The 26,458-nt window shown below is 42.5% G+C and overlaps 1 protein-coding gene across 1 annotated transcript; it reads left to right on the top strand.

Moving 5' to 3' along the window:
• SRD5A2 (steroid 5 alpha-reductase 2) lies at positions 1 to 24,971 on the top strand. The gene is made up of 5 exons (XM_054279149.1): positions 1 to 290; positions 20,024 to 20,187; positions 21,973 to 22,074; positions 23,048 to 23,198; positions 23,712 to 24,971. The coding sequence occupies exons 1-5, from the start codon at positions 7 to 9 to the stop codon at positions 23,776 to 23,778; spliced, it is 768 nt and encodes a 255-aa protein (XP_054135124.1). The 5' UTR covers positions 1 to 6; the 3' UTR covers positions 23,779 to 24,971.
• Positions 24,972 to 26,458: the final 1,487 nt, after the last annotated feature.

The following is a 26,458-nucleotide window of genomic DNA, read 5'->3' as shown; positions in this document are numbered from 1 at the left end:
CCGAGCATGCAGTGCTTCCCCGGGCTGGTGCTGGCGCTGAGCTCGCTGCTGGGCGCCCTGGCGCTGCTGCAGCTCTCGCTGCACCTGCGGGTGCCGTCCCGCTACGGGAAGCACGAGGAGCGGCTGTGCCGGCCGCGGGGCCGGCTGCCGGCGCGCTGCGCCTGGTTCCTGCAGGAGCTGCCCTCCTTCCTGGTGCCCGCGCTGCTGCTGGCGCTTCGCAGCCCGCCCCGCCTCGAGCCGCTCGGCTGCCGCCTCCTCTGCTGCCTCTTCTGCTGGCACTACTTCTACAGGTACCGCCGCCGGGCACGGCTCCCGGCCGCCGCGCCCCGGGAAACCCAGCCGAGGGAAGCTGCGGGAGCAGCGGAGCCGGGCGGGCGGCGCGGCCGGGGCAGGTCCTGGCTGCAGCATCGCTCCCGCCCGAGTCCGGCTGGCCATCCGCGCCCCGGGCTCCGCTCCGAGAGTGGGGACCGGCCGGGTGGGCATCTCTGCCCCGGGGGAAGGAGCACCCGGTGGTGCTCGGGTGCTTGAAGCAGGGGAGAGGATGGATGCTTTGAATTGTTCCCTTAGGGGGAGGAAATAAAAAAGGAAGAAAGAAAGAAAAAAGAAATAAAAGAAGGTTTCTCTGAGTTGAAGGAAAGGTTAGGATAAAACTCATCCAGACATTATGTAAAGGTACATAGGAAGCGCTTGTTGCGGGCAGGAGAAGCGCCGCGTGTGCGGCGCCGGGAGCAGCAGCGGCCGCCGAACGCAGCCGTGGGAATACGCGTGAGGGTGGCCGAGGGCAAAGCCACGGAGCGCCGGGAGCGCACGGCTCTCTCTGCCCATGGAGCGCCGGGAGCGCACGGCTCTCTCTGCCCGCACACCGGGAGCGCATGGGTCCACCCGAGCGCCGGGAGCGGGAGCGTACGGCTCTGCCGATGGAGCACCGGGAGCGCACGGCTGGGAGCGCAAGGCTCTGCCGACGGAGCACCGGGAGCGCACGGCTCTGCCCGAGCGCAGGGCGAGCACAGGCGCCGCTGGCGTGCGGTGCCACGGCACCAAAGTTGGTTCTTTATGCTCAATTCGTCATTCCAGCTCCACTACCGAAGTACCAATTTGTGTTGGGTTTTTTTTCTTTTCATATCTTTTCTTTTTAGAAACCTGGTCTTTTCAGAGTCAACGAATGCTGTAGCTCTAATTAATTCTGTATTTGCTAATCAGGAGTAAATAAATAGTAGAGTTTTTATCCGGTGTTGGTGATAACTTTGAAGAGACATAGCTCTACAATCGCCACCCAGTTCTGCAGAGAATATCACCAGAATCCATCCTCTCCACTTCCATTTTCTGTGGAACTCTGTCGTGAGAAAACTGAATTTGGTTTATGGAATAAAATGGCTTTTATTCACAAGTGGCAAGTGCACGTGAAAATGTTATGCCATTATGTAGTAAAGAGCAATGTAACTTCTGTGGCAAAACCTTGATTTGATTTGACATTTTCCACCACCATTCCCATATCTGTTGGTTTTAGTTTGCTTCATAGAAATAGAAAACATTCTTGTAATATTTGATCAGAAATAATTATTTGCTCCTCAACCAAAATCAATATATTGAAAATCCAGTTGCAGTATCTCTAGACATAGTTTAGAGATAGAAACTCAAGGCTGTTCTGGAGATATTTCAGAGAACGGCTTATGTTGCTAACACTATTTTAGGCATGTATTTGTTATCACTCCCATTGTCTTTACTGCAGGAGTCAACTCGAGGACACATCCATAACATATTTGGCTTCCAGAAAGCTGGATGTATTGATTATATGTAGTTATACAGAATTTAGTTTAATGCGTTCTACTATCAAGAATTTCTGATTGTTTGAGAAACACAACTATCCATGAACACCACTGGACTAATGAAATAAGTGTAACCCTACCAGTGTGCACACATCTATTGACTCTGTGGCTTCTTTCCCAAATTTACTGCTGGACTGAGGCAAAAGCTCTGTGTTTTCATACGTTTTCTTTCCCACACAGCTCGGGGATCTTCTCATCTCTCTCTGGAATATTCTTCTTCACTTCCTCACTTCAACCAAGTCTGTATAAAACTTTTCTTGCTAATACAGGGTGTTACTCCAATATCAATCTCACAGGCTGCAGCCCCTTCTCACACAAGCCATACTGGCATTCTGCTGAATCAATTAATATTTGAAATGTTGTATTAAATATTAATACTCTGCTGTTATGTAAAAGAGCAGCAAAATCACAAAATAGAAGTTTTTCTGGGTTTTGCCTGCCAATACTATAGGACAGGCAGGTTCTTGGAGGGATCCTTGGTAGGATGACCTGTGGCCACATGGTTGTGTTTATGATTAGAGCCTTCTTGATAACATGAAAGTTTTAACTATCAGCACAGATAATTGTTATCTACAATTTCTGGCAGGTAGGATAATTTATTGTTACAGAGGAATTTTTTAGCCTGTAGCATATCTTACAGTTAAACAGAATTTCTGCAACTTTCTTCTTTTCCGAACTTTTTTGCTACCTAGAGTCTTTTAGTCCTTGGACCCTCTAAAGATTGGGTCAAATTCTTAGCAATCAGTAAGTGGCACAATAACTGTAATCTGGATTCAGCCTTTAATTAAAAGAATGGGATTTACTCAGTCCTTGGAGGAAGATGAAAACAATGGAGGAGACATCCCTGACCACTGGGCATTCACAGATTTTGCCATCCAGAATCAGCTCCAGTCTAAGCCCACCTGCAGCTCCTGGGTTTTCTAGGGAGCACCTCATGGGAATTTAGGCTTCCCTGTTCCATGCTGAGAGCCACCACATCCTGGTGACAGTGCTGGTGGGCAAGCTGTCTTATTGCACAGCTGAAAAACAAGTGTACTTACATATTATGTGCACTTGCATATTATGGCTGTTTACCTATAAAATTATGCTGAACAAATCATATACCAAGTCACCATATACTGTTGACACTGCATTAGAAAGTTCCATTGCCATACAGTGTTTGAAAAGAGGTTCAGTAATTTGACATAACAGCCAGGATGTAGTTTGACTTTTAGGGTTTTGTTTTGTTTTCATTTTATAATCTTTACTTGGAAGAATCTAACAACAGTTTTAAATACTTCCATGATTAAACTTGATTGCAAGGATAATAAGTGTTATATCAATCAATAATAAAATTGCATTTACCTAATGGGTGTAGCCTACTTCATTTTCTGACTTTAAGATGTTGAAATGAATAAAAGTGTTCCACTCTTAATCATAAAGGTATTTTGTTAATCCACTCCTACTTTCACTACTGATCATCTGGTATCTGTACTTAAACATTCCTCTGTGTTTGTATGACACATTTTCTTTGTATATTGTTGCATAATTTAGTGACTTCTTTCTCTCCACAGGGGAGATTTTATAATTCCTAATCTTGTCTCATCTACTATAGCAAACATTCATGAGGAAGGGAAGTTTTCATCAGAGGTGTGCTCAGAAGGACATTACAGTCCATAATGGAGAAACACAGACTTCCAAAAGACTGCTGTGCTTAGCAATTCTGCCTTTCTTTGTGTTCTAGCCAGCTGTGTTGCCCCAGTAGCTCCTTTTAGACTGAAGCACATATTTCAGAGCAACTTCAATCTTGACCTGAAGACCCCTGAAAATGAAAAATCCATCATTTTTTAATGTGTTTTTATTTTTTTTAAAAATCCAGTGTTTTCTTTGGTAGTGTCAATCTTCTAAATTCTTTTACCCTTACTTAAACATGTTTAAAATGTCTTGCTTAAATTTGAATAGTCTTGATTTTTGTGCCAGTGGGCCTTGCTCCTTCTATCCACCCTGTGCTAATTTAAAGCACTCCCTAGTGTCCTTCAGTATTCTCTTACCATGATATCACTTACATGGTACTGGATCCCGTTTTAATTTGCTTGTTACAGAGCTGTCAAGCCCTCTGTCAGCATCAGTTTGATGCAGATAATATAGGAGCACATGATCATGTTTCTGGGGCATTAATTACCACACATGATGTCATATTTATGCTGAATTGATGGGTTTGTGGTGGATGCAAGCCAGATATAGGGGGACAGACATTACCTGATCTGACAGAGAGTTAGAGTAGTGCAGACACATGATACTTCATCCAGCATGAAGTTGGTCAGGATAAAATTACCTTTTCATAAATTTAGGAACAGCCTTAAGCCACCATAATTAACTTGTCCTGCTTTCAGACATGTTGTCAAATAGCCACAATAATTTTTTTTCATTTGAACTGAGGTATTGTAAACTAGATTTATAATATCACTGAACCACAGCAGACCCTCAATGACAGAGTTTTTTCCCCCCTCTCAGTCCTCAGATAATTTCTGTGGCTTTTTTCCCCTCTCTTTTTTTTTTCTGTATCCATTCTAAAATGAATACATCAGTGTGTGATGAATGATGCAGTGCCAGAGCTGTAGTAGCATGCCTAGAGAGAACATTACTTTCCTGTTCCGCCATCCTACTCTGATGTTTACAGATTAGGAGAGCACTTTTCTGTTTGGAGTCATAGAGGGACATCCTATGTTTCCAGGCTACTTAGAACACACTGGAGCTGGTGTAACCTGGATTGTAACCAAGGTTACAATCTATCACTCCTTAGGAGTTGGTTTTTGTTTATATCACTGTATTTCCTTCATTTTAAAATAACTTTTTTATATGGGCACACTGCTTAGAAGTGCTGTCCAGCCTACCTTCACATTCACTGCTTGTCTAGAATTTGTGCCATGGACCAGTTAAACAGTGGTGATTTTGTATTTATTGTCAGGCTCTTGAGGAGTATGCTGGAGTGTTGAAGGCACCACCCTAATACTGTTCTGGAAACTGGGTTAACGCTGATGGTGCCTCATTGACAAGGACATTGATGATCCTCATTTAGAGGACATCTTTGCTTGCCTGCAGGAGTCCTGTGAGCCATTTCTGGCAGAGAAAGGAGATGGTCGCCTGGGAGGTGACTGCTGGCCAGGGAGCCCTCCTCTAGTGCTGCCCAGAGCACAGACTTTCTGTCTGGGAGGATTCCAGAGGGAGGGATGGAGCCAGGAGACCTCCCCTCCATCCCGCCTTGTCCAGTGGCCCGTAGTGAACCGTGACAGCAGAACAACAGAACAGCTTTCTGCCTTTGTCTGCCACCGCTAGGCAGCAGCCTCTCTCTTTGTGCCTTTCGGGAAGGGATGAAGGCAGCCTGCTGCTGCTGCTGCTGCTGCTTCTGCTGCTGCTGAGGGGAGGAGAAGGAAGGGAGGGATCCCAGCCCCAGACTCTTTGGCTGCTCTCCTTAGCTAGCCAGCTCTTTGTGTCTCAACGAGCACTTTATCAGCACAGCCTGGCATGAGTTTCATCGAATTCAAATGCTCTCTGGTGCTAAATATAACATTCTTATAACTGGAATAATTTGGAATCTGAAAAAAAAAATCAAAATCTGAGTTTCCACGTCTGTTTTCAGTAAGCTCATAGCACCTTCACTTTCACAGGGTAGGTTCTGTGGTTGCAGGGGCCTCCAAAAGTGGTGGGGTAGGAAGGTAGAGAAAAGGAAGAAAGTGAGAAAAGAAATGACTGCCAAGTCTGCCATCTGTATATGCAATCTCTGTGGAAAGCTGGTCGTGAGCTGAAAATGATGGTGGTGTAAGATGTACGTATAGGAACACTTCTTGTGCTGAATTACTTACAAAGTGTTTTACTTTGAAATGTAGTTTGTAATACAGCCTTTCCTGCTGGAGGGGCTGTGCTGGGAATGCAGCAGAAGGCCTCAGGTGGCGAGGAGAAACCCGTTTGCTGCCTTTCCATTTTGCAGTCCAGCTTTAAAAACCAAAGGTGGGAAACATACCATGTGGCAATGAGAGGAAACCTTTGCAATCCAATCCCATATAAATCTTCATGCTGCATTTCTCTTACCAGTGAGGAAGACAGAGTGGTGAGGGAGCAGAGGTGATGCCATTGTGCACAACAGCAGCAGGGAAGGCCCTGTCCCATTGACTTGTGAAGATAATCCTGAAGACAGAGGTGTAAAAGACAGGGTGCTGCATGTACCCCTTCTGTGCTGCCCTTAATAGCTGGGGCACAAGCAATTTAAAGAGACCACCTATTACATTTACTTATTTATTTTTCTCTCTTGCAACTTTGTTTTCAATCAAGTCAAATCTTTGTTTTCTATTTTATTCAGTTAATATATGAACAAACCAAACTGCTATCTTAATTTCTGAAGTGAATCTGAGAGACATTAGGTAAAGCTTCTCTTTGAGGTGCAGCTGGATCCCCAGACTCCCCTGATTGAAGGTGACCCATTTGGTGCACCTGTAGCTGGTTTTCTAAAAATTGACATATTTCTAAACAGATCAGGAAATGCAGAAATTTGTGGCAAGAGAATGAGCAATGAGGAGCATATTTGAAAACTGCATCCTCACATAAGTTTTAACACTTCTTTTGGCCAGCTTCCCTCTCTCTGGAACTAAGCTGGGGGGAGAAAGGAAAGGGCTCTTGCTCTCCCCTGCTCTGCAGAATGCAGTACCTGCCTGAGCTGACTGGCTGGTCAGGCAGGTGCTGTGTTTACCTGGACTGGTCCTTTTTTTCAAGTAGGAATACCTACTTGTGATCAGTAAGAAAAGCAGCTCAAGACTCCAGAGAAATGCTGAAGGACGGAGGCTCCAAATGAGTGAAGTTTTTATCAATTAACTTGCTTATAATTTTTAGAGGTGTTCTGTATTAGTTCATACAGAGTTTTAGTTATGTTTTCTGAAACACGAAGTGCATAAACAGAAATTAGATTAAGATTGAAGGATATTGACATATTTAAGTGGTACTCTCCTTGCTAGTAGTGAATATAACCAGACCAGAAAACAACCACTAGGTCCAATAGATCCAATCTAGAGATTAATTTTTCCCACAGAAATATTTATTTTATCCTTTGGTCGTAGAAAGTTACCACTATTAAGAGTCAATAACTACAGACATTTCTCTTGTTGGCCTCTTATAACCTTTATAATTAATCTCCCAATACAAAATCTACAGGTATTTGACAAGTAACAAATCCTGTTCTCTTTTCCTTCCCCTTGATGCTTTGGAATAGATCCTGACCAGATTCCTTTTGGCTTTCACCAGCCACACAGTAGCACATTTGCATCCTCTCTCCTGCTGTTTGGCCTTGGCAGTAATTCTAGATCTGTCAGCAATATCCCTAACAGAGGCTGGCCATTTGCTGTGCCTCTTCTGGGTATTCCTTGCTCCCCAGGCATCCCAGTGCATTACACTAATGCTAATATATAATTTCTTCTCTTCTGTGAAAATAGTAGATTCATTGCTATTTTTATCCAGGTTCCTCAGATTAATGTATTGATAGCCAAGAAAAGCATCTCTTCATATGCTTTGCCTCAGAATTGTAAAATGCTCATGTACCCAGTGCTAGTGTGGAGTTTGCTTCCTTGCAGTCTTGTCTAGCATTATGAACTGCTTCCTAATTCTGCTCTCAAAATAGAATACTATCTGATTGCCTTCCTAACAATTAGCACAAATAATCCTATCTATATACTCCTTTCCCAATAGGAAGTGGGCTAACATTACAGAAATCTCTCATTTTTGCCCAGCCCAAATTGTACCCATGTGATTTTTCCTTTTGTCTCTTGGTCTGGAAGATTTTCTGCAGACATAACTTAAGACTTTTATCTTTTTTTGCTTCCTTTCAAGACATCATGCCTCTCAGGAGTATCTTTATATCTGATGCTAATTCACCTGTGCTGTTTTGTTATTACCAGGCATCTTTAAATGCACTAAAGGAGTATTCATGCCTGCTCTGGGACCTCACTGTTGCTATTAATGACAAAATGACTTGGTGGGTGTCAGTCCAGCTGTTCTGCAGTGAACTGTCCAAACTGCAGTTCCAGGACAGAGTCAGCCACCAGGACATCACCAAGGCACAAGAAGGTTGCTCTGATCTCCCCTGTGTGAGGTCTGAGCCCACCCAGGAACTGGAAGCACTTGCTATCCTGTGAGCTTAAATCCTTTAGGACAACAACATCCTGAGCTCCAAACCCCACTGGGCTTTGGTAAGACTGGCAAGGATCTGGGAAAGATCTGGATTTGCATCACCACATTCTTGGTGTTGATATCAGAAAAGCAGAGTTATAAAGGTTTATACAAAGAAAAGAAAAATATATATATACAGGAGTTTCTGTAAATGTTTTTACTTGAAAATAGTAATGTTTTTACCAAAGAAGAAAATTATTTGTTTTAATCATGAGATGTCTGTAGTATTCCCTTATTTGGGCTACTCTTTTAAGCAGGAAAATAAAAACCAAGAGAAAAGTGTTAAGGTCCACTCCATATGCCCAGTGGGAAATTTGTGATGGATCTTGCTCCTTCAAGATCCACAAATATGACTTTTTTGATTTCTTATCATAATAGAGACAGCCATTAAGGAGGAAACATTGGCTTTCATACTAAGCCAATAAATATTGTTTGACAAAAGGACACACTTTAATAGTCCCTTTGTGTACTCAAGAGCCTGTATAATTAGGTAGTTTGCCAGTTTTATGGAGATCCGTTAAGAAAAATAAAATTGTGAAATACCCTCCTAGTAGTATGATTATAAATCAGTGTCCATCCCAGACATTGCGTATTTCCTTTGGTGTAAGTTATATTCTTGGTATCTCCTGCAAAATTTGGTCAAGAATGTTTATGATAAAGAAATACTTTAAAACTTAATTTAAGAGACAATTCTTAATTTATACATCTTGCAAGTGGTTCTTCTCTGTCCAGAAATTGGTTTAAATGGGGCAGGTGAATTGATCAGTAGGGTGATCTTTACTGAATTTGGTCAAGTAATTAAATTCATGTACATCTACACCCATTTAAATGTAAGACCTGAGCACTCAGCTGACATTCCAATTATGTTTGCAACATCTCTTTGCCACAACAGTAGCAATGGGATTACTTTGTTATAAAACCCAACAAAACAAACAAACAAACAAACAATTAAAATATTAGTTAAAATGTTCCGTGTCGGGAAATGGGAAAAGGCAATTCATAAGAAGAAAAAACTGTAAATTTTTTTACAGGTCCAAATTTGTTTTAAGAACCAGCTCAATTCTACCTAGCTGTGAACTTTTGAAGCACCAGTTACTACTGTATTGATACCTAAGGATGGGCAGAAAATTTCTGCCCATTACCATTTCTACCCCCTACCATTCCTAGGAAGGGGTATCCAAATGTGACCTTCAACAGCAATGAAAAAAGGTCCTGTTTGAAGGAAGCTGGGTTTGACCTCCTCCTTCCTTACTACCCTTTATAAACATGGAGTAGCAACACCCACAGTCAGCTTTAGCCAGGTATGAGATACCATTTTCCTTACAACAGGGCTAGAGTTCACCAACTTAATCCAACACCTGCCATGCTGGGAGACTGCCTCCCAGAAACGGCTCTGGGAAATGTCACCTTGTCAAGGCTGTCTTCAAAGAGATGTGCTGACTGCTAGAGAAAGAGGGTTTGCTTAGGGGAGATGCTAAGGAACAGATCAGTTCCCAGGAAGGACTTTGCTGAAGCAGATCCTAAGGCAGGTGATGACCTGCAGCTCTTTGACGTCCTGGTAAAGATGGGCTGGGTGACTTTCCTGCAAAGCCAAGGCTCCTTCATCTCGGTAGTCATGCCAGCATTCAGGCTGGGCAGGAAGGCTACAGAGAGCTCTGAGTAAGTTAGCTGGGCTACCCAAAGAAGTATAGTCACATTAGCATGGTCTCCTGCTGGAGAGGCACATGCAAATACTTCCAGACAGTGTGGTCCTGAGCAAACCTTCCAGTGACTCCTGTCACACATCTGGGGTAGGACAATGCATGGACCTCTATTAAACTTCTGCTGCTCCTGAGAACAGGAGAGGAAGAAATGTTGAGAAATGACAGAATGGAAGAAAAGTACTTACATGACGGTGTTGAGGGGTTTTTTTGCCTGCTTGCTTCTCTTTAGAACCTTAAAAAAAAAAAAAAGAATCATTAAAGCATTCACATTTTAAAACTTGGCCCAGAATAAGGTTACTAAAGTGAGACAGGTCTCTGACTCTTCCTAGGGAAAGCAATTTAAACTTGGCGGAGCTGTCTGAGAAGTGCGTTTGTATCTGCTCAAACAGAAAGGTCGTCAGCTAACATTTTTAGAGTCTGTTCCTCTGGTTCAGCTGAGGCTAAAATGCAAGCCTGCAATCCAGCCAAGTATGCTCTAGGCTGGCACTGTAGGGACAGAGCAAGGTTTTCTGGCTGCTAGGATAATCAACAGAGAAGAAGTAGTCTCCTAGCTGAAGTTCTGGCAACACGGATTAGGAAAAATACAACATGTCTTGAATGCAGAGAAATAAATCAACTGTGAGCTTTACAGGGCTGCAAGGTGGGAAGAGACAGAAATGTCAGCTGAAAGAGCACAGGAGGGACAAGTAGGAGAGTTGTTAACAACAGCTAGGGCAGTAGTGGGGCAGGAGTGAGAAGAAATGGGAAGGAAAAGGTCATGATGTGAGAGGGCAATGCCCAGGTATCAAGAGACGATACAGACACTGTGCTGAGTGATTCATCCAGCAGCTCTCAGTGTCAGGAAATCTTTTGACACATTTTGCAAGGAAACAGAGATGACTGTGACTCAGAATAAGCCCATGGCAGCTTTTCCTTAGGAAAAAGAAAAGGCTTCGAAGTCCTCTGATTATTTTAATGTAAGCACAAACTCAGGATCTGACCTGGCCACTTCAAATTTTGTTCCTCTCTATGTGGATATACTGCCTTGAGTGCCATGAGATCATAGAGGATCAGTATGCTGGCTGAATATAATCTGACCAAGATTTAATGTTGAATAAGGATAGATTACCAATTGTCTGTCGTCCTTTGGTCATTTCTCAGGCCCACAGGAGCAATTTATGGAAAATAATGACACTTGATCTGATAAGTGCAGTTGTGAGAGCACAGATCTGTGCATCCTTGGATTTTGTGCCAGTTTTTCTGTAGACGCATCCTCCTGTTCTGCTCATGATCTCAACCTCTGTGAACTCTCAAAACTCTGCTCCAGTGGAACAGGGAACTTTTGAAGTGCACAGCATAGTGTCTGATTAAGTTACTCTGGCATGTCTTTCACACTTTTGGCAGACTCCCACAGTTTAGCAATAGGAACAAAGTGATCTGTTTTCATAAATACCAAGTGATTATTTCTGAAGAAGAAAAGAGGGAGATACCTTTGGCTGGCTAAGGCTTTGGCACACTATTGCTTAGATAAAACAACAAATATTCTCATAACCTCTAAGTGCTGTTGCCCTTTAGATACTATCAAATAGTAGAGGTAATCATGAAGCACTGTGAGATCTGCACATTTGTCATCAACACAATCTATCTAGTCAAGTTGAACTTTAATCCCCAAACGAGTCGTCCTGTCCCCTAATCCGCATGAAAGCACAAATCTGGACCAAGTTTAATTAGGGTTTCCACTGTGATAGCTGGCCTGGTGCTGAGTCCATCAGAGACTCTCTCTGACTAAAATAGCACCATGTTCCCATTCCCAGGCAGTTCCTGGCCACATACAGTCCTCAAATTTTCTTCTCTTTCCTGATGGACATTTATCTAGCCTGTCCTTAACAATTACTGCTTATTGAGATTCCTAGAATATTGCAATGCCTCACTGTCTTTCCCTAGTATCTAAGCTGCATTTTCTATACACCTGTTCAGGCCTGTTGCTTCTTACTGTGTTCCCAGTAGACAAGAGAATGCTTGACTCCTTTCTTTGCAGGAGCTTTTTATACAGTTGCAGTTTGTTATGATGTCTTCCACCGGTTTTCTCTTAGTTATTTTAAAGACCCCTGAGTCCTTCAGTCTTTCCTCACATCACATTTCCTAGACCACAGCTGTTTATCTTTGAGTTGCTTCCACTTTGTCTTTTATAGAGAGCTGGACAGAGCATCATTTAAGCTCCTACTAGCTCCTTGCAAAGGGGAAAGATTACCTCAAGTGTCTCCAACAACACATTTTAACATTTGCCTTTTTCACAAAAGCCTGACACCACTGGCTCAGTTTGCCACCTACCCCCATTTCCTCTCCTATCCAGCCCTTTTTTCAGCCTGTCTTTTACATTTGGTCTTAATTAAGTGTAGTATTTTCCCATTGTCTTTATGGAATTAAATCAACTGTTTTAAAACTATCAAACAAGTATTTCAAGACTATTCTAAACTCTGGTCTTCATTCTTGGTGTGCTCAGCATCTCTCAAAGCCACATCAGCCACAAACCTTGCAAATATTTTTTTCCCCAGAGGCATGATATTAATGAAAAAACTCCTGAGTAGTAGCCGAAGAGTCTTTTGCAGAATCTCCCTCAAAAGATCTTTTTAGTTTGATAGTAAACAATTGTGAACCATTCCTTGATATAATTTTTCAGTTTTGCAGCCACTTAACATCCTCTAAACCAAGTGACTTAAAAGGTTGACATGTGAGACAGTAAAAAATCTAAGGTCAAGACATAGGACATTGTCTGCTCCTACCATCCCTCTCTTATGATATGTCCAATTTATGTCAATTCCTCCACTCAACAAACCTACCTCATGAAAATAGGGCTGCATATGGAAATGAGTCCTGTGCCCTGCTGTAACAGACCCACAGGACTGTGAGTCAAAGAGGCTGTGACAGGTATTGCTGCTCAGACAGGAGGCTGATCAGGCTGCACATTCTGCACTCCCCTGACCTGCCTGTGTAGTGTCTGAGGACAAACTGTGAGTTTGCAGGGGATGGTACTGATTTCAGCAGGGATCTGTACAGGGAACATATTCCCTTTACTCTGTTAGCTCCACTTAACCTTTTTTGGCTATGAAAAAGTACTTTTTAAAAAAATCTCCATCTTTCTGATGAATATGCCAAATTTGACAAGGGATGGTAAGAAAGATATTATATCTTGTTCATCTGGCTCCTGTTTCAGTTGTCTTTGCTTAAGGGCAGTCAATCAATTCTTCCCTTTGTTTAGTTCAGCTCTCATTCTGATCTCCTCTCCACAATACAAATAAAAAAGAAAAAGTGACTGGGTGATAGCAAATGAAAATAAAATAATATTTTAAATTAAGAATATTTCAAACCTATTTGGTTTATACCAAAATAGAAACATTTAAGAAACAAATATGCTGATATAAATGTGTACTGAGTGTAATTTGCTGATGGATTGTGACTTGCTGAGGCAGCTTGATAGTGCACCAAACCCAGCAGTTCTGTTTTTGGTGTCCCTTTAGAAAATGTATAATAATTAAAGTACAGTGTTTTGGTCCTGTATCTGCAAAACCAGTATGATGCTTTTCAATTTTTAATGCCTTTTTACCAGAAGAATTCTCCTTTGTTGGTTCTGTCTGGATGCTGGAAGTCACTGGGAGATACCAGATTTTCTAGTGACATTTTCAAAAATAATAGAAGAAAACCAAGAGGAGTAATGAAGTAATTTATAAACAAAATTCCAAAACACTTTTGAAACCTGGCCACTGTTGCAGTGAGTTTGGAAGGGGAAAAAGTTTTGCCTTGGAGTCAAGCCTACACAATTATTTTCTACTAATTAAAACCAAATACCCATTTTATACCCATTTTAAGGTCTTATTCCTTTCCTTTTTCCAAATTTGTTTTCCAACCACTTATATTTTATTAAATATAGCACATCTAATAATACCTGTATGCAATGTGAAGAGGACTAAGCTTTATCCATAAAGTGTATTTACCCTTCTTACTTTGCTAAATGCACAGCATGCTAGCAATTTATATCAATCAATGAGGCATTACTGACTAGTTTAGCTGGTCACAATGACTAGTTCAGGCACTTATAATGATGGAACTGAGTATTACATAGCTCAGATTCCTTAAATTTATCCAAGGTTAAATGCATCATATTTTTTTTTCCTTCAATGATTGATAGTGATACAGAAGCACCATTTTTTAGCCTTTCCCATGAGATACACATGCTTTGGAAAATATTTTTTTCCTATAACCCCCCCTTCATTCAAAGGCAGTTGTAAGGAACTGTGCTCTTCTGACCCGTCTCCAAGGTTTCAACCTGAAATCTGTTTTTAGCTCTGTGGCCACAAGTCAAGTGCAGTTGCTGATTCCTTTGACTGTTCTGCAAGTGCTGTCATCCATGGTGTCAGCCTTCCTGGCACAGCAAGAACCACGCTGGAGCTCTACTCATAAATGCTGGTGTTAAGCAACTGCTAATCTATTCTAAGGAGTTTATCATCTTTGAGATGTTCAGTTTGTAAAAAATGTTAGATGAGTCATGAGACATTATGAAACCCTGAAGGTATCACGCCAGATTAGAGCAGAGGCCCTTTACAGTCAGCACTCTGTCTTGGCAGAAGCCAGAGTCAGATAATTCAAAACAAAATGCAGTAAATGGTGGGCAGTTGTCCTCAGCAGCTTCTACCTTCTGCCTCTCTTCACTGGAATATAATTTATCCCCTGAAATATAAGAATTACTTATTAATTCCAAATCTCTGTGTTCTCTTTGTTGAAGAATCTGCCTTTGTCTGTCATTTCTGATAATCCTCCCTCTCTCAGTCCTACTCAGCTCTTTACTTCAGTGTTTTTTTCTATATTACATTTAATAGAAATCTCATTGCATTCAAACTAACTTCCCTTCAGTATCAGGACAACTGTTGGTCACAGCTATTCAGCTCTCCCAAATAAATTATTTACTAGTATTGTGTGTTATTTCTCATCTGAAATAAGTTTATTCTTATTAATCTTCAGTACAAGTTCAGCAGTCCCCATGGTTCAGTATGGCAGTCACAAGTCTCTTCGCATTTTCCCACTGATCCTACTGCATTTCTGATGTCTTTGCATTAAATCAGTGCTGCCCAGACTTTCTTTTCCCCACTGCCTTGCTTCTCAAGAACTCCTTGAAACCCAGTGATGGTGCCATGTATCTCAGGGTTTCCTCAGTCCTTCTCCTATCCGTTGGTCAGATGTGTGCCTCTACCTCTTGCCCGAGAAAAATGAGTGCTCCTGCCAGAAGTCTTCATCAGCCCTGGACCTGACACTAAGAGACCACAAAGAAAGACTGTCCCTAAATAACAGGCTTCAGGTTGGATTTATCTTGGAAATGAACCACAAACGTCCCAAGGACAGTAGATTGACCCAATTTTTTTTTAGATAGATGCCTCAGAAATTAACCAGATATGGCAGGTTTAGTATTGTTTTATACAGCTGAATCAAAAGATTTAAAATCATATATCTATCTTTCTTATTCCTTAAATTAGACCCATCAAAATCTGTCCAAAGATCTTTGGAGGAACATGGAAGTAGGGTATTTTGCATGTGGAAAAAATATTTCTGGCTTTGAAAAGAGAGTTCATTCCAACTTTGTTTTTGTCATCGCTAGATAGATAAATCTACATGATCAAAATAAAACGATTGTTCTCTTGCTCCCCTCACTGACTCTATTCAATTATTTAAGCTGTGTTAAGATGAGCTTACAAACTGGGCCACAGTCCAGGAACTGATTACAGCTACCTGTAGATAGCATGATGAAGGAGGGTTAAAATGCCTAATTTCACTTTTGGAAGTATTTTTGAGTATTTTCTTTTATTTTCCCTTTAAACTGATAGCAAATTAGCCTGCTGCTTGGAACTGAAAATTTACCCATCACGTTTGTTTTAACCCAGTCTGGGATAACTGAAAATTTTTAATTGGCCACAGGAAAATTAGGTGCCAGATTGAGTCCTGGTGTGGACTTGACAGTTTTCTCCTATAAATATCCAATGAGAATTATTGTAACACAACTCAAAACCAGTAAAAGTTTTAAAATTACCTCAGAGTGCATTTAACCTACAAATAAACTACAGAATGGGGCTCAGAAAGTATGTGCAGACTAATCAGCAGCAGACGTCTTTGGGACATCTGATTTGGCATCCATAACTCTCCAGAATAATCAGAAGCTTTGTGTAAGGCACCACAGCCACCCCAAACAGAAGTCCATCCTGTTTGTGAACAACTTGAGCCTTTGTCCAAGTGGCCAGGTATGCCAAGGGTGCCAGCAGCTCCCTAGTAATGTGATTCCAATGAAACCTATGGTATCAATTGTTGGTGCAAAGAGAACACTTCTGTGTAAATCTCCCCAGGTCTGGACACCAATGTTGTCAATCTGTGCACAAGAAAGATTGAAAGTAATTCCATGGTTTGATGGCAGGCCAATCCTTTCATGTCTGACTGGTCTGTAGTTAGTGTAACACAAATCACAAGGTTTTTCTTATCACCTGAGGTACAGGTATTTGTACAAATAAGAAAATGAAAACAGCCCCATAAGGAAGGAGGTGCAGTAGAGTTTAGAGAGCTGTCCTCTACTTAGAGAGGTCTTTGTTTGAGAAGGTATCAGCAGAGTGGTGAGAACTGCAGACGTCAGCAAGGAGTTTTCAGGGAGTGAGAAAAGGGGCTGCAACACGGGCCTTCGATGGAGCAGGGCCCATCATTAACTCACCTACTGCATGAGCCCTGCAGCAGCTGCACAACTCCGCCTGTCTGTGTTTTCCAGGGTCAGCTCAGTGCACACATGAGCTGGGAGCTCCCTGAGGGCATCACCCTCATGGGAGGGCCTGGCTGCCCGCCCTGACCTGAGCCACCAGCCCTCCCCACCCTTTGTACCTCTGGGTGGGACAAGCAAGGAGCCAGGGTACGTGGAGCCCAGGCCACGGGCAGTGGCTCTCAGGCATCGTTTTTGGCATCTTGGTTCATCCTCACTAGGCAGTCAGGGCAGGCCCTGGCACCCACGGTCCAAGGAGAACCAAAATGTCCCTGCAAGGACTCAGAGCATTCCTGGTCAGCAGAAGTCCATAAGGCTCTCCTGGAAGCTGGCCAGGGTCACAGGGGATGGGCCAAGGCATTCAGACAGTGCCCCAGGATGAGTAGGACAAGACTGGGTTAAGGCCAGCACCTGCTTTCAAGGAGAAAGGCACCACATCAGCCCTGCCCACCTTGCCATCCTCCTGCTTCCTAGCCCTTTGTTCATCCTGGTTTGACCCAGAAGGAGGCCTGGTGGCAGAGGCATGGATGGGCAGGCTCAGCAGGAGGCTGGTGGCCCACAGGACTGGAGGGAACCAGGTGTCCTCCATTCTGGGCACCCTTGGCCCAGCTGCCCCAGGTGTGAAACACCTTGAGCTTCCAGATGCATAAATGAGCTGTTACTGTCTGAAACACTGCAACTAGGGCCTGGAGAGGAGAAGACACAGCAGGAGCATAAACATCTCTGACTGACAATCTGTTGGAGGACTGACAATCTACTCTTAGTGGATTATGGTAACATTTGTGAAAAGATTTCCACCTTCTGTGGAAATAACAGAAAACCTGTACTTTGCCTGGGTTTAGGTGAGAGTCTCCAGAATTTTCAAGAAGCTGGACTAATACATCTAAGATGAAATTTGATGCAATGTCAAATGATTTTCTCTTCAAAACTTGGGGGTTTTTTGAAAATAAATGATGGGGAAGAAAATGAATAATGCATTATTCATTCATTTAAAAAGAAGCTGCTGGCAATGGTTTAGTCAGATGCAGTGCCTTTGGCTGGTAAAGATAATAAAGGAGTAATGAATTAGTCATCAATACTGCACCGAAAGTAAAAGGTCAAATTTGTCATTGGACTAAAACCAAAAGGCCAGATTTGTTCTGTTATTCTAAAATGGTGGTCTTCAGGCCCCCTTTGATTTCCACACTGCAAAATAGTTCCAGCAGAGCTGCAGACTCTTCCATGGAATATTTAAAACTATTAAATGCCCCTGCTTTATCTCTGTTGCTTTTTCAAATCTCATCAGGAATAGTTTGTGCACCCTCAACTAGCCATGTAGTACAATCTCATACAGAGAATTGAATCTGGCCTCTGGTTTAACAGACCCACAGAGATTTCCTTGGAGAATTTGTTCCACAACAAAGATTCTTGGATGAAATCCTGACTTGGATTGTCCAAACTGCTACAAGGCAGGATTACAGTGATGCCAGGATTTTACCACCGCAACAACTAAACAAAGCTGGTGCCTCCTGGCTTCCCTGCCATCGTACTTTTACTCTGCATGTAGATTCTTTCTGTCCTGTGTGCACTCCATGGCACAGAGTTTTGTGGCCTCCTGTTACTGCAGGATAAATCACCTTTCAAGGGCCTATGACCTCTACAGCAATAGCAGCACCAGGAAGCAGCACAGAAACAATCAGTTTGTCTGGGACCTGAGAACCTTCTGTTTGCATTCAGCTGTAAAAACTCAGAGACTCTTAAACCTGACTGGTTTTGGCAAAGGACAAAGCGCTGCCAGTCCTACTTGAATCTACTGTATAAATTCACGTCCTAAATAATTTTGTGTGGTTTGCATCATTCCCTCCCTGATACAACTTGCTGTCTTCAAGCCTGCATTTGAAATTTTCATGCTTTTTCTCGTAACTGTTCAGGTCAAATTTGTCTTGTCAATATGACTTCAGCAGCAGATCAGAATGCTAAAGCTGGCCTTGCTTACTCATAATTCTAGCATCACATTCCCAAAGGGCAAGATTAGTAATTATTGGTAACATTACTCCAAAAAGCATTCCTTCCCATTCTGTAACAAATATGAGAAATGTGATATCACTATCTTAAGAACATTTCCATACCTCTTACGTTTCTCATTCTTTAAAAGTATTTAGCACTTCTGCATCACAGCTGCCTTAATTGCTGGAAATCTGTCTTGCCTTGCTTTGGAAAGCAGTGAATTAACATGCTGCTGCTTGTACTCTGCTTACTCACTTCCAGACATGGAATTTTTTAATCTAGATTTATAATATTGTGAGATTTTATGCCTCAGCTTGCTTTAGTTGACACTTGCAACATGGGATGTGAATTACTTATCAGCAATGCTTATATGCCAGTATGATGAGCACCATCCAAAGCCCAAGAGGGCAAAAGAACGAATTCTGAGTGTAGATTTTTCCACTTACAGCACTTAAGTGGCCAGGTAAGAAAACACTTACTAAAAATTAATGTAACTTCTTTGTTTCACTCTCCCAGGGATGATATGGATTGCCCGAAGTGTCAAGGGGGGTACTCCCACCTGAAGCAAACATACATATAAATTAAAACTATACAAGCACCAATTATTTGCTGACACAGATGTTAATGCTACTGTGAGCACAGCTGTCGTCTAAGAAAGCCCTAGGTGCTGTAGCTCCATGGAAATCTTGGTGTTTAGCATATTAAACTTATGGATGTAGCTCTTCTTATTTTAAACAAAAGCTTGCAAGCATGGAGGGGAGGCAGGGACTGGAGGTAAAGCAGCTCCTGAGGCAGGGAAAAACAGTGCTCTGCCCCTACACTGAAGTGTCCAAGCAGAGCAGGACAGAGCTGAGGTGTGTCAGAGATGCATGGGAGTCTCTTTCCGAGTGAAGTGAGAGAGGCTGGGACAGGAGATTACTTCTTGGGCTATATACTGCAGGGGGTGAGAGAGCCAGAGGGTCTCAATACTGCCTTCAAGCCCATCTGCCACCATGAGTTAAAGCCCTCAGGGATCAGGAATGTCTTCTCCATAACAAAGCTCCTCCCGATGCTGCTCGATGCTCGTGGCATAGTAATTGTTGTTCGGAGAATCAGTATTGCAGTGGGTGCTGCCCTTCACAAACATCAGTGATGTCTGAACATCATGTCCCCGTGTCCCTCTGCAGCAATCAATCTTCCCTTGGCCCACTGGAGCATTAAATCAAGTCTGGAAATGAAAATGCAGTTTGTGGGCATGAATTCCTCATTTTCACCAACAAGCGTAGAGAAAGATACAGAGACATTCTGAAAGCATCAGTGAATCTGGATGAGCTTTCTAACTTCCCACCTTGGGTGCAGTCCTGCAGGACCAGAAAAAGATGTGTATCTGTAGGATTTCATGTTCCAAATAAATTACTGATCTTATATTGTTGCAGTTCTTTTCAAATTTTTTGTCTTTATTGACCTATTTTCTACTTTGTGCTTTGTTCAAGTATTTTTCCCTACAGCAGAGAAATTGCAAATACAATGTTATCGTGAGCAATGTGCTGACTTTTTTTTCTTATCTATCTTAGGACATTTATTTACCCTTTCTTCACTAGAGGCAGACCTTTCCCACTGCAATTGCTTTTCTTTGGCATGTTATTCTGTATCTATAATGGCTTCCTCCAGGGGTACTACCTGATTTACTGCGCTGAATACCCAAACGATTGGTGCACCGACATCCGATTTACATCAGGTAATTACAGCTGCAGGATTCCCAAGATCTAATCTCCAAGCAATTTGTAAACATTTTGAATTATGTCCTAATCTTCAGTGAACATGTGAGTCAAACCTGTAGTGATGGAAATCAGCATAAGACCTGCTTGCTGGCCCAGATAAAACAAATGTGCAGTAACTTTTTTTTCCTGTTAGGCAGCCACCTTTGAAGGTATATCATGTTGTGTGTTAGTCTCAAATCATGAGCCTTGTTTTACTGACAGCACTCCAGAGCCTCCTGCTGATGTGGGCCACGGAGATGCAATCTCAGGCCCCAGGTGCAGGGGGCTGTGCCCTTGCTCAGCCAGAAGCGTGCACCCAGCAGTGGCTGTGTGCGAGCACAAACTGGGGCTTTCCTCTTCCCTGCCAGGGAGCTTTGCACTCCATGCAGCTATCCTGAGTGAGAGAGAAAAGCAGGGCAAAACCCCAGCATGAATGAGGCTTTGGGGACAAAGAGCTCTTTTTTCTCATGTAAGGCACAGGGGAAGATTAGAGATCACGCACAGTCTGGTTGTATGCTAATACGATTCCTTTCTATTCTGTAACTTAATAGCCTAGCTGAATTTCACCCCGCAAAATCCCCCAGAGAATAACTGAACAAGAGCAGTTAGATGGCATTACAGATTTGGTACTGCACAGAGAGTGGTTTTATATGTAAACATAGAAATGAGGATTAACATGGATGTCTGAGGAAACATTTCAGATACAATAAGTACAAACTAACTAAGGTACTCTCTATACCCTGTTTCAGACCATGGATGCAAGTCTGGTCCTTTCAGACAGCATCACATACTAAAAATTCTGGAAATTGTTTTATAAGACCTCACATAACCAACAAAGAAAACACCATATAACTTCATTTTCATGATAAGTTATATATATATATTTTTATATATATATATTTAATGTTAAAAAAAAAAGAAAAAGAAAAAAGAAAATGAGCATTAGCAGTACTTGAAATATTAAGGAAAAAACAAACAGTATATTCTTCCCCTACAGCTCTTACCAACTTTCTGTTGCTACTGGAAGTGTTGAGGTTTTATCAGCATTTAGTCTTTTATCTATACATTGCAGTGCACGCACTACTTCTTTTCTTGCTTTCCCATCATTGTCAGAGCTGGTTTTCTCAGTGTCCAACATGTCACAAAATGAAGGGCTTATCATCTGCAGACTTTCTCAATCAAATGCCTCTGGTTTTTCAGTTAAATGGAATCTGGTCAATGGATCGCTCTGGCCAGATAATGTCAGCATCCTTCAGCAAGTACCTGCTTTCCATCCATGCTCAAAGCTCTGTCCAGGCAGCCTCACTGCCAGTGGACTGGGAGGTGCTGAGATGTAGGTTCCTTTCCCAGCTCCAGTGATGTGCTGCATAACTCTGTGTCTCTGTGCTCCCCTTTCCTCAGCAGTAAAAGGAGGATGTTGGCACTTGTCTCCAGCTCAGTGCTTACTTTGTGCTCAGCTGTGGCTGGCTGTCTTCAGCTGTGGTGGCCATGGGTACTTTGTGTCCCCCCATCAGTGTCCAATAAATGGGGACTATGGTCACCTGGAAGTTCAGCGGAAAGTGCTCTGGTGTCACCAGTCACCTGTGCTTCTCCTGTTCAGCAGCCTTCTTGGCAGCAATGCACCTTTTGACTTGAAAAAGAATCCACCCACCTCACATTATGACCCCTATCTGTCTGCTGCAAAGACAAACCTCACACATGAGCTTGAGCAGGGGTATCTGGACAGAGCTGTCTTTGTAATTCATTTCTTGTTGATTTCTTAGGCCTCCTCTTATTTCTGCTGGGAATGGGAATCAACATTCACAGTGATCTCCTGCTGCGCCAGCTGAGGAAACCCGGGGAAGTCACATACAAGATTCCTCAAGGTACATTCTTATCCCCCCTTCCCTGAAGGAAGTAGGGCAGCAGAATAAACAATGTTTTCTGGCTGAATTCACAGGAGAGTGACAGTAATGGCAGAGAAGCTGGTCTCGCACAGGTACTTGGTTCAGGTGCCCCCCAGGCTGCAGGGACTCGTGTGAGCTGGCTGCAGGCAGTCCAAGGAAAGCAGCAAGAGTATCTGGAAAACACAGACTTAGTGGAGAGATTTAGGAAATTGGCTGGTCATTCTCAGAAGATTGAAGTGGACACAGGAAGAGGATTTTAACTTTGCAAAAGGCAGCTGCAAAGAAGGAAATAGTCTTCTACATGCCCAGAAAGAAGTAGTAGTTGATTGCTTACCATGCAAAAGGTGGATTCAAAGTGTAAACTTTAGGGGAAAATAACAACACCAAGGATGCAATTGCTGAATTGCCTTTCCAGGAAATGTCTAGCTCTGTAGAGCAATGTGGATAGGAATCCAAGAATTTCTTGGGCTTGGTATTGACTCCTTCTGCTGCCTTGTTATGGATGGTGATATGTCTCTCCCAGAGTTTCTCACCTCAAATATTTACCGGTCTCTTGTCAATGTTGCATAAAACTGAGATCCAGATTGTGCATTCCCCACAGGCAGTGAAGTTGCAAAATATTTTTAGGACATGAAAAGCATTGACTAATACTAATTCTTATAATTTAAATCTAATAATGGTCTTTCTTAAGTTATTTTCCAAATGAAAATAAATGGTTGTGAAAGTGCTGGAAACATCTGAGTCAGAATCCCCGCTGATTCTTGTATTTACACATGAACTTCAAACAAGATCCCCCTTTGGCATGGCTCCACTGGCTTCAGGGAAGTGCATTTAGGTTACTGCTATGGGCTGAATAAGAAAGGGTACATATTCTGCTGCTGACTTTATGTGAAAGAACCTTCCATGTGCAGGAGATGACTGTAAAAATTAAATATTTTGTCTGTTGCTGCAGGAGGACTGTTCACCTACGTTTCTGGAGCCAACTACTTTGGAGAAATTGTGGAATGGTTTGGTTTTGCCATTGCAACCTGGTCCCTACCAGCCTTTGCCTTTGCCTTTTTCACTCTCTGCTGCATTGGTCCACGTGCTTATCACCATCACAGGTATCAAACTGTTCCTTGCCATATGCAGCTACTTCCCCTTGGAATGCAGTTTGCAAAATGCCAGGGAGGACCAGAGCCAGGATTTGGGATAAAAGCGAAATCTGAAGCCACATACAGGAGGTGTATTGGCTTATTTGTGTAAGGCAGGCAGGCAGCTGGTGCCCCTGGCCTGACAGTCATTTATTGTGACCTGAGCTGCATTACTGCTTCCAGCCTGCTAAAGCCTCTCTTTACTGAGCCCCATAAATGTGAGCCTTTCCTTGCAACCTCTGCAGTCCTTTGGAACAGATATGCTCTGAATTCCTAAAATTTCTACTTTAGTCCTGTTAGAACCTTAACAGTATTATCAGTTAATTAAACAACCAGGTGTAAATAGTTTTGGAGCTGCTTTTTTGCAGAGTAACAAGGAAAGGCAGCTTGGAGCAGTTTTAAGGTTGCTCAGCTGATCTGTATTGGAACTGTGCAGTTTCCCTCCATGTATGCAGGTTCACTGTCTTGCTTATTTTCTTTCAGGTACTACCTCAAGACATTTACGGACTATCCAAAATCAAGGAAAGCCTTGATTCCTTTTGTTTTTTAATGACTGAAATATGGACACTCTGTTTTGTTTTCATAGGATTTTTTTTTTTCCAATTCCTAGTTTTAATGCTAGGTCTGACTATAATTAATTGTATAGATGATATCCCAGGATTGTAACAGACTAGAAGGTAATTTGGAATGGAAGTTCTTGTTTTAATTTGAGGGGAAATTGCAGATAGCTGTGGGCAAAAGGACTCCCCAACAAACATATTTGCTTCTCTGTGCAGCTCTATCTGTGGGAACAAGTATGTACCTGCATTGACATCAGAGAAAACACATTGGCTAAATATTGTTGCAGAAAAGTAAAAAGTAAGCCCATTACTTTGGAGAATCCAATTTACAGCACTTCTGCAACTGCCCCTGCTGCCCCCACACTGCAGCACTGGTGCCCTCGCTCTGCTGGCAGTGCCCTGGGTGTTGCCACACTTTAAACCACACAGGGGGGTCTCATTTGCCCCAAAAAATTACTCAGCCCATTATTTTTCATCTAAAAGGCATCTAAACTCCCAGAAACACAATGTAACAGGAGGGAGCTTGTGCTGGCACAAGGCTGGGAGCAGTGTGCCATGGCACAGAGGTGAGGCACACAGAGATGGAAGCTGGCACTCACAAGCACAATGTCTGTGTTGCTTCCTTAAGCATTACTTCCCTCACTGTCAGATGATTAATCTTCAGCCATCAGGGTTTGTTTTTTAAATGTACTTTGTTATAGCAATTGCAGCTCCATTAGCATTTCTTTTCTCTTGCAAATCCAGATCTTTTTTTCATAATAAAAATTTTTCCACTCGGTTGTTGTTCATAAAAAAAATTTGAAACGGTGATGTATGACAAAAATCACAACAAATAAAAAGCTCTGTGTTGAAGAAAATGTTCTCTGACACTGGCAGTACATTTTGTCTATGGAGAATATTTTCAGATACTCTTATTAGGAAATGATGCAGGGATATTATTGAATTTTTACAATCAGACAGAATGCCTCTTCCTAATTTCAGGATAGTTAGGAATTTTCCAAAAAATGTCATTAACCCCAACAGGAGGAGATGTCCCCTTGGATGCTGATAGTTTTGGTTACCCTTTAGAGCATAAAATCCTGCTAAGAATTATGCTGAACAGCTGGCAAGAAAAATACCAGACTGCACACATGAAACATACTACCTACTGTTGGAGTGACCTGATTGATTATATGCAATTTCCTCCAAAACACAATAAAATTTATGTGAAACACAGAGCTGTGTTAGCCTATAATTTACTGTTTGCAGAAACAAATTTCTGTGACGTTGCTTACCAAGTTCTGCTCACAGCAGCTTCCTCCTTCTGGACAAACCCTCCCTTCTTTGCTCATGTTATAAATCTTCTTCACTGCCAGAGTGGAGCAGCCAGCTGGGGCTGGCTCCCATTGTGCAGTCCCTCTACAGCCCAGAGGAGAGCCATGTGTGGGCAAAGGTAATAGAGGGAGACAATAAGATGCAAGCAAAATTGTTGTTGCATGGGATGAGAATTTCTACATTAGCACCACAAAAGTGTTTTCCTTTGGTTACCATATTTAAAGCAAGGCTGGAGGCAGTGAGGATACCAGGTTGGAGATTTGACCCCTTCCTCAGGGAGTGGATGCTGAGTATGAGCAGCAGCCGTGCTCCCCAGAGCTCCTTCCCTCAGCTTATCCTCCTTGATGATCCCTCCTTGCAATTTTCCCCTCCAAAGCCTCACAAGTGGTGAGAGAGCAAACAGCCCATGAGTGCCAGTGTTCCTAGCTGCTGTCTCCTCCATCCATTTCTGAGCTGGGGAGAGCAGGGACCATGCTCTGCCTCACCCTTTTGACCAGAACAGGACTTATGCAGACTTCTCTGTCCCTCCTACCCACTCCCCACTGTGGTATTTTTGGAGTCCCCAGGAAGAAGGAGGAATTGAGAATCTGACTCCATGTTCTTAGAAGGCTAATTTATTGTTCTATTTATATTATATTATATTATATTATATTATATTATATTATATTATATTATATTATATTGTATTGTATTGTATTATATTATATTCTATTATGTAAAAGAATACTATGCTAAAACTATACTAAAGAATAGAGAAAGAATACAGACAAAAGGTTACAAAGAATGATGATGAAAACTCATGACTGCTTCCAGAGTCCTGACACAGCTGGATGGTGATTGGTCATTAAGTCAAAACAATTCACATGAAACCAATGAAACAACCACCTGTTGGATAAAAAATCCCTAACCACATTCCAAAGCAGCAAAACAAGAGAAGCGGATGAGATAATTATTGTTTTCATTTTTCTCTGATGCTTCTCAACTTCCCAGGAGAAGAAATCCTGGCGAAGGGATTTTTCAGAAAATATGACAGTGACATCTCATATCCAAACACCTCATATCCTGCATTTATTTTGTCTTACTTAATATGTGCCCCAGGTAGCCTGTTATTGCCACAGTCAGTCCCAGATACCAGTGCATGGAGCTCGGAGAACTGGTGCTGGTCCAAGGAAGGAGATGCCTGCCCGCAGGCTGGAGGGCCCCCCAGCCTGGCACAATGCACTTGCTGGGCACAGGGTGCCTCCAGGTGATGGACATCTTGCAGGAATATCTCCATCCTCGCTGTCATGGGCCTTGGACATGTTGGTTGCAGGCAGGAAAGGAGCACGTTTTCCTTCTGCCCCATCCCATGGCATT

The sequence above is a fragment of the Melozone crissalis genome, unplaced genomic scaffold, assembly GCF_028551555.1.
Source record: "Melozone crissalis strain CALT ecotype California unplaced genomic scaffold, PUWL_Pcris_2 ptg000027l_1, whole genome shotgun sequence".
In the NCBI taxonomy this organism is placed as follows: Eukaryota; Metazoa; Chordata; class Aves; order Passeriformes; family Passerellidae; genus Melozone; species Melozone crissalis.
This window is presented reverse-complemented; position numbering and strand designations above follow the sequence as displayed.

Bases quoted from the DNA above. Each gene is read 5' to 3' on its own strand.
- SRD5A2 (XM_054279149.1), top strand. From the start codon at position 7: ATGCAGTGCTTCCCCGGGCTGGTGCTGGCGCTGAGCTCGCTGCTGGGC. The intron at 291-20,023 runs GTACCGCCGCCG...TATCTATCTTAG, and splicing joins TGCTGGCACTACTTCTACAG to GACATTTATTTACCCTTTCT. The intron at 20,188-21,972 runs GTAATTACAGCT...TTGATTTCTTAG, and splicing joins CGACATCCGATTTACATCAG to GCCTCCTCTTATTTCTGCTG.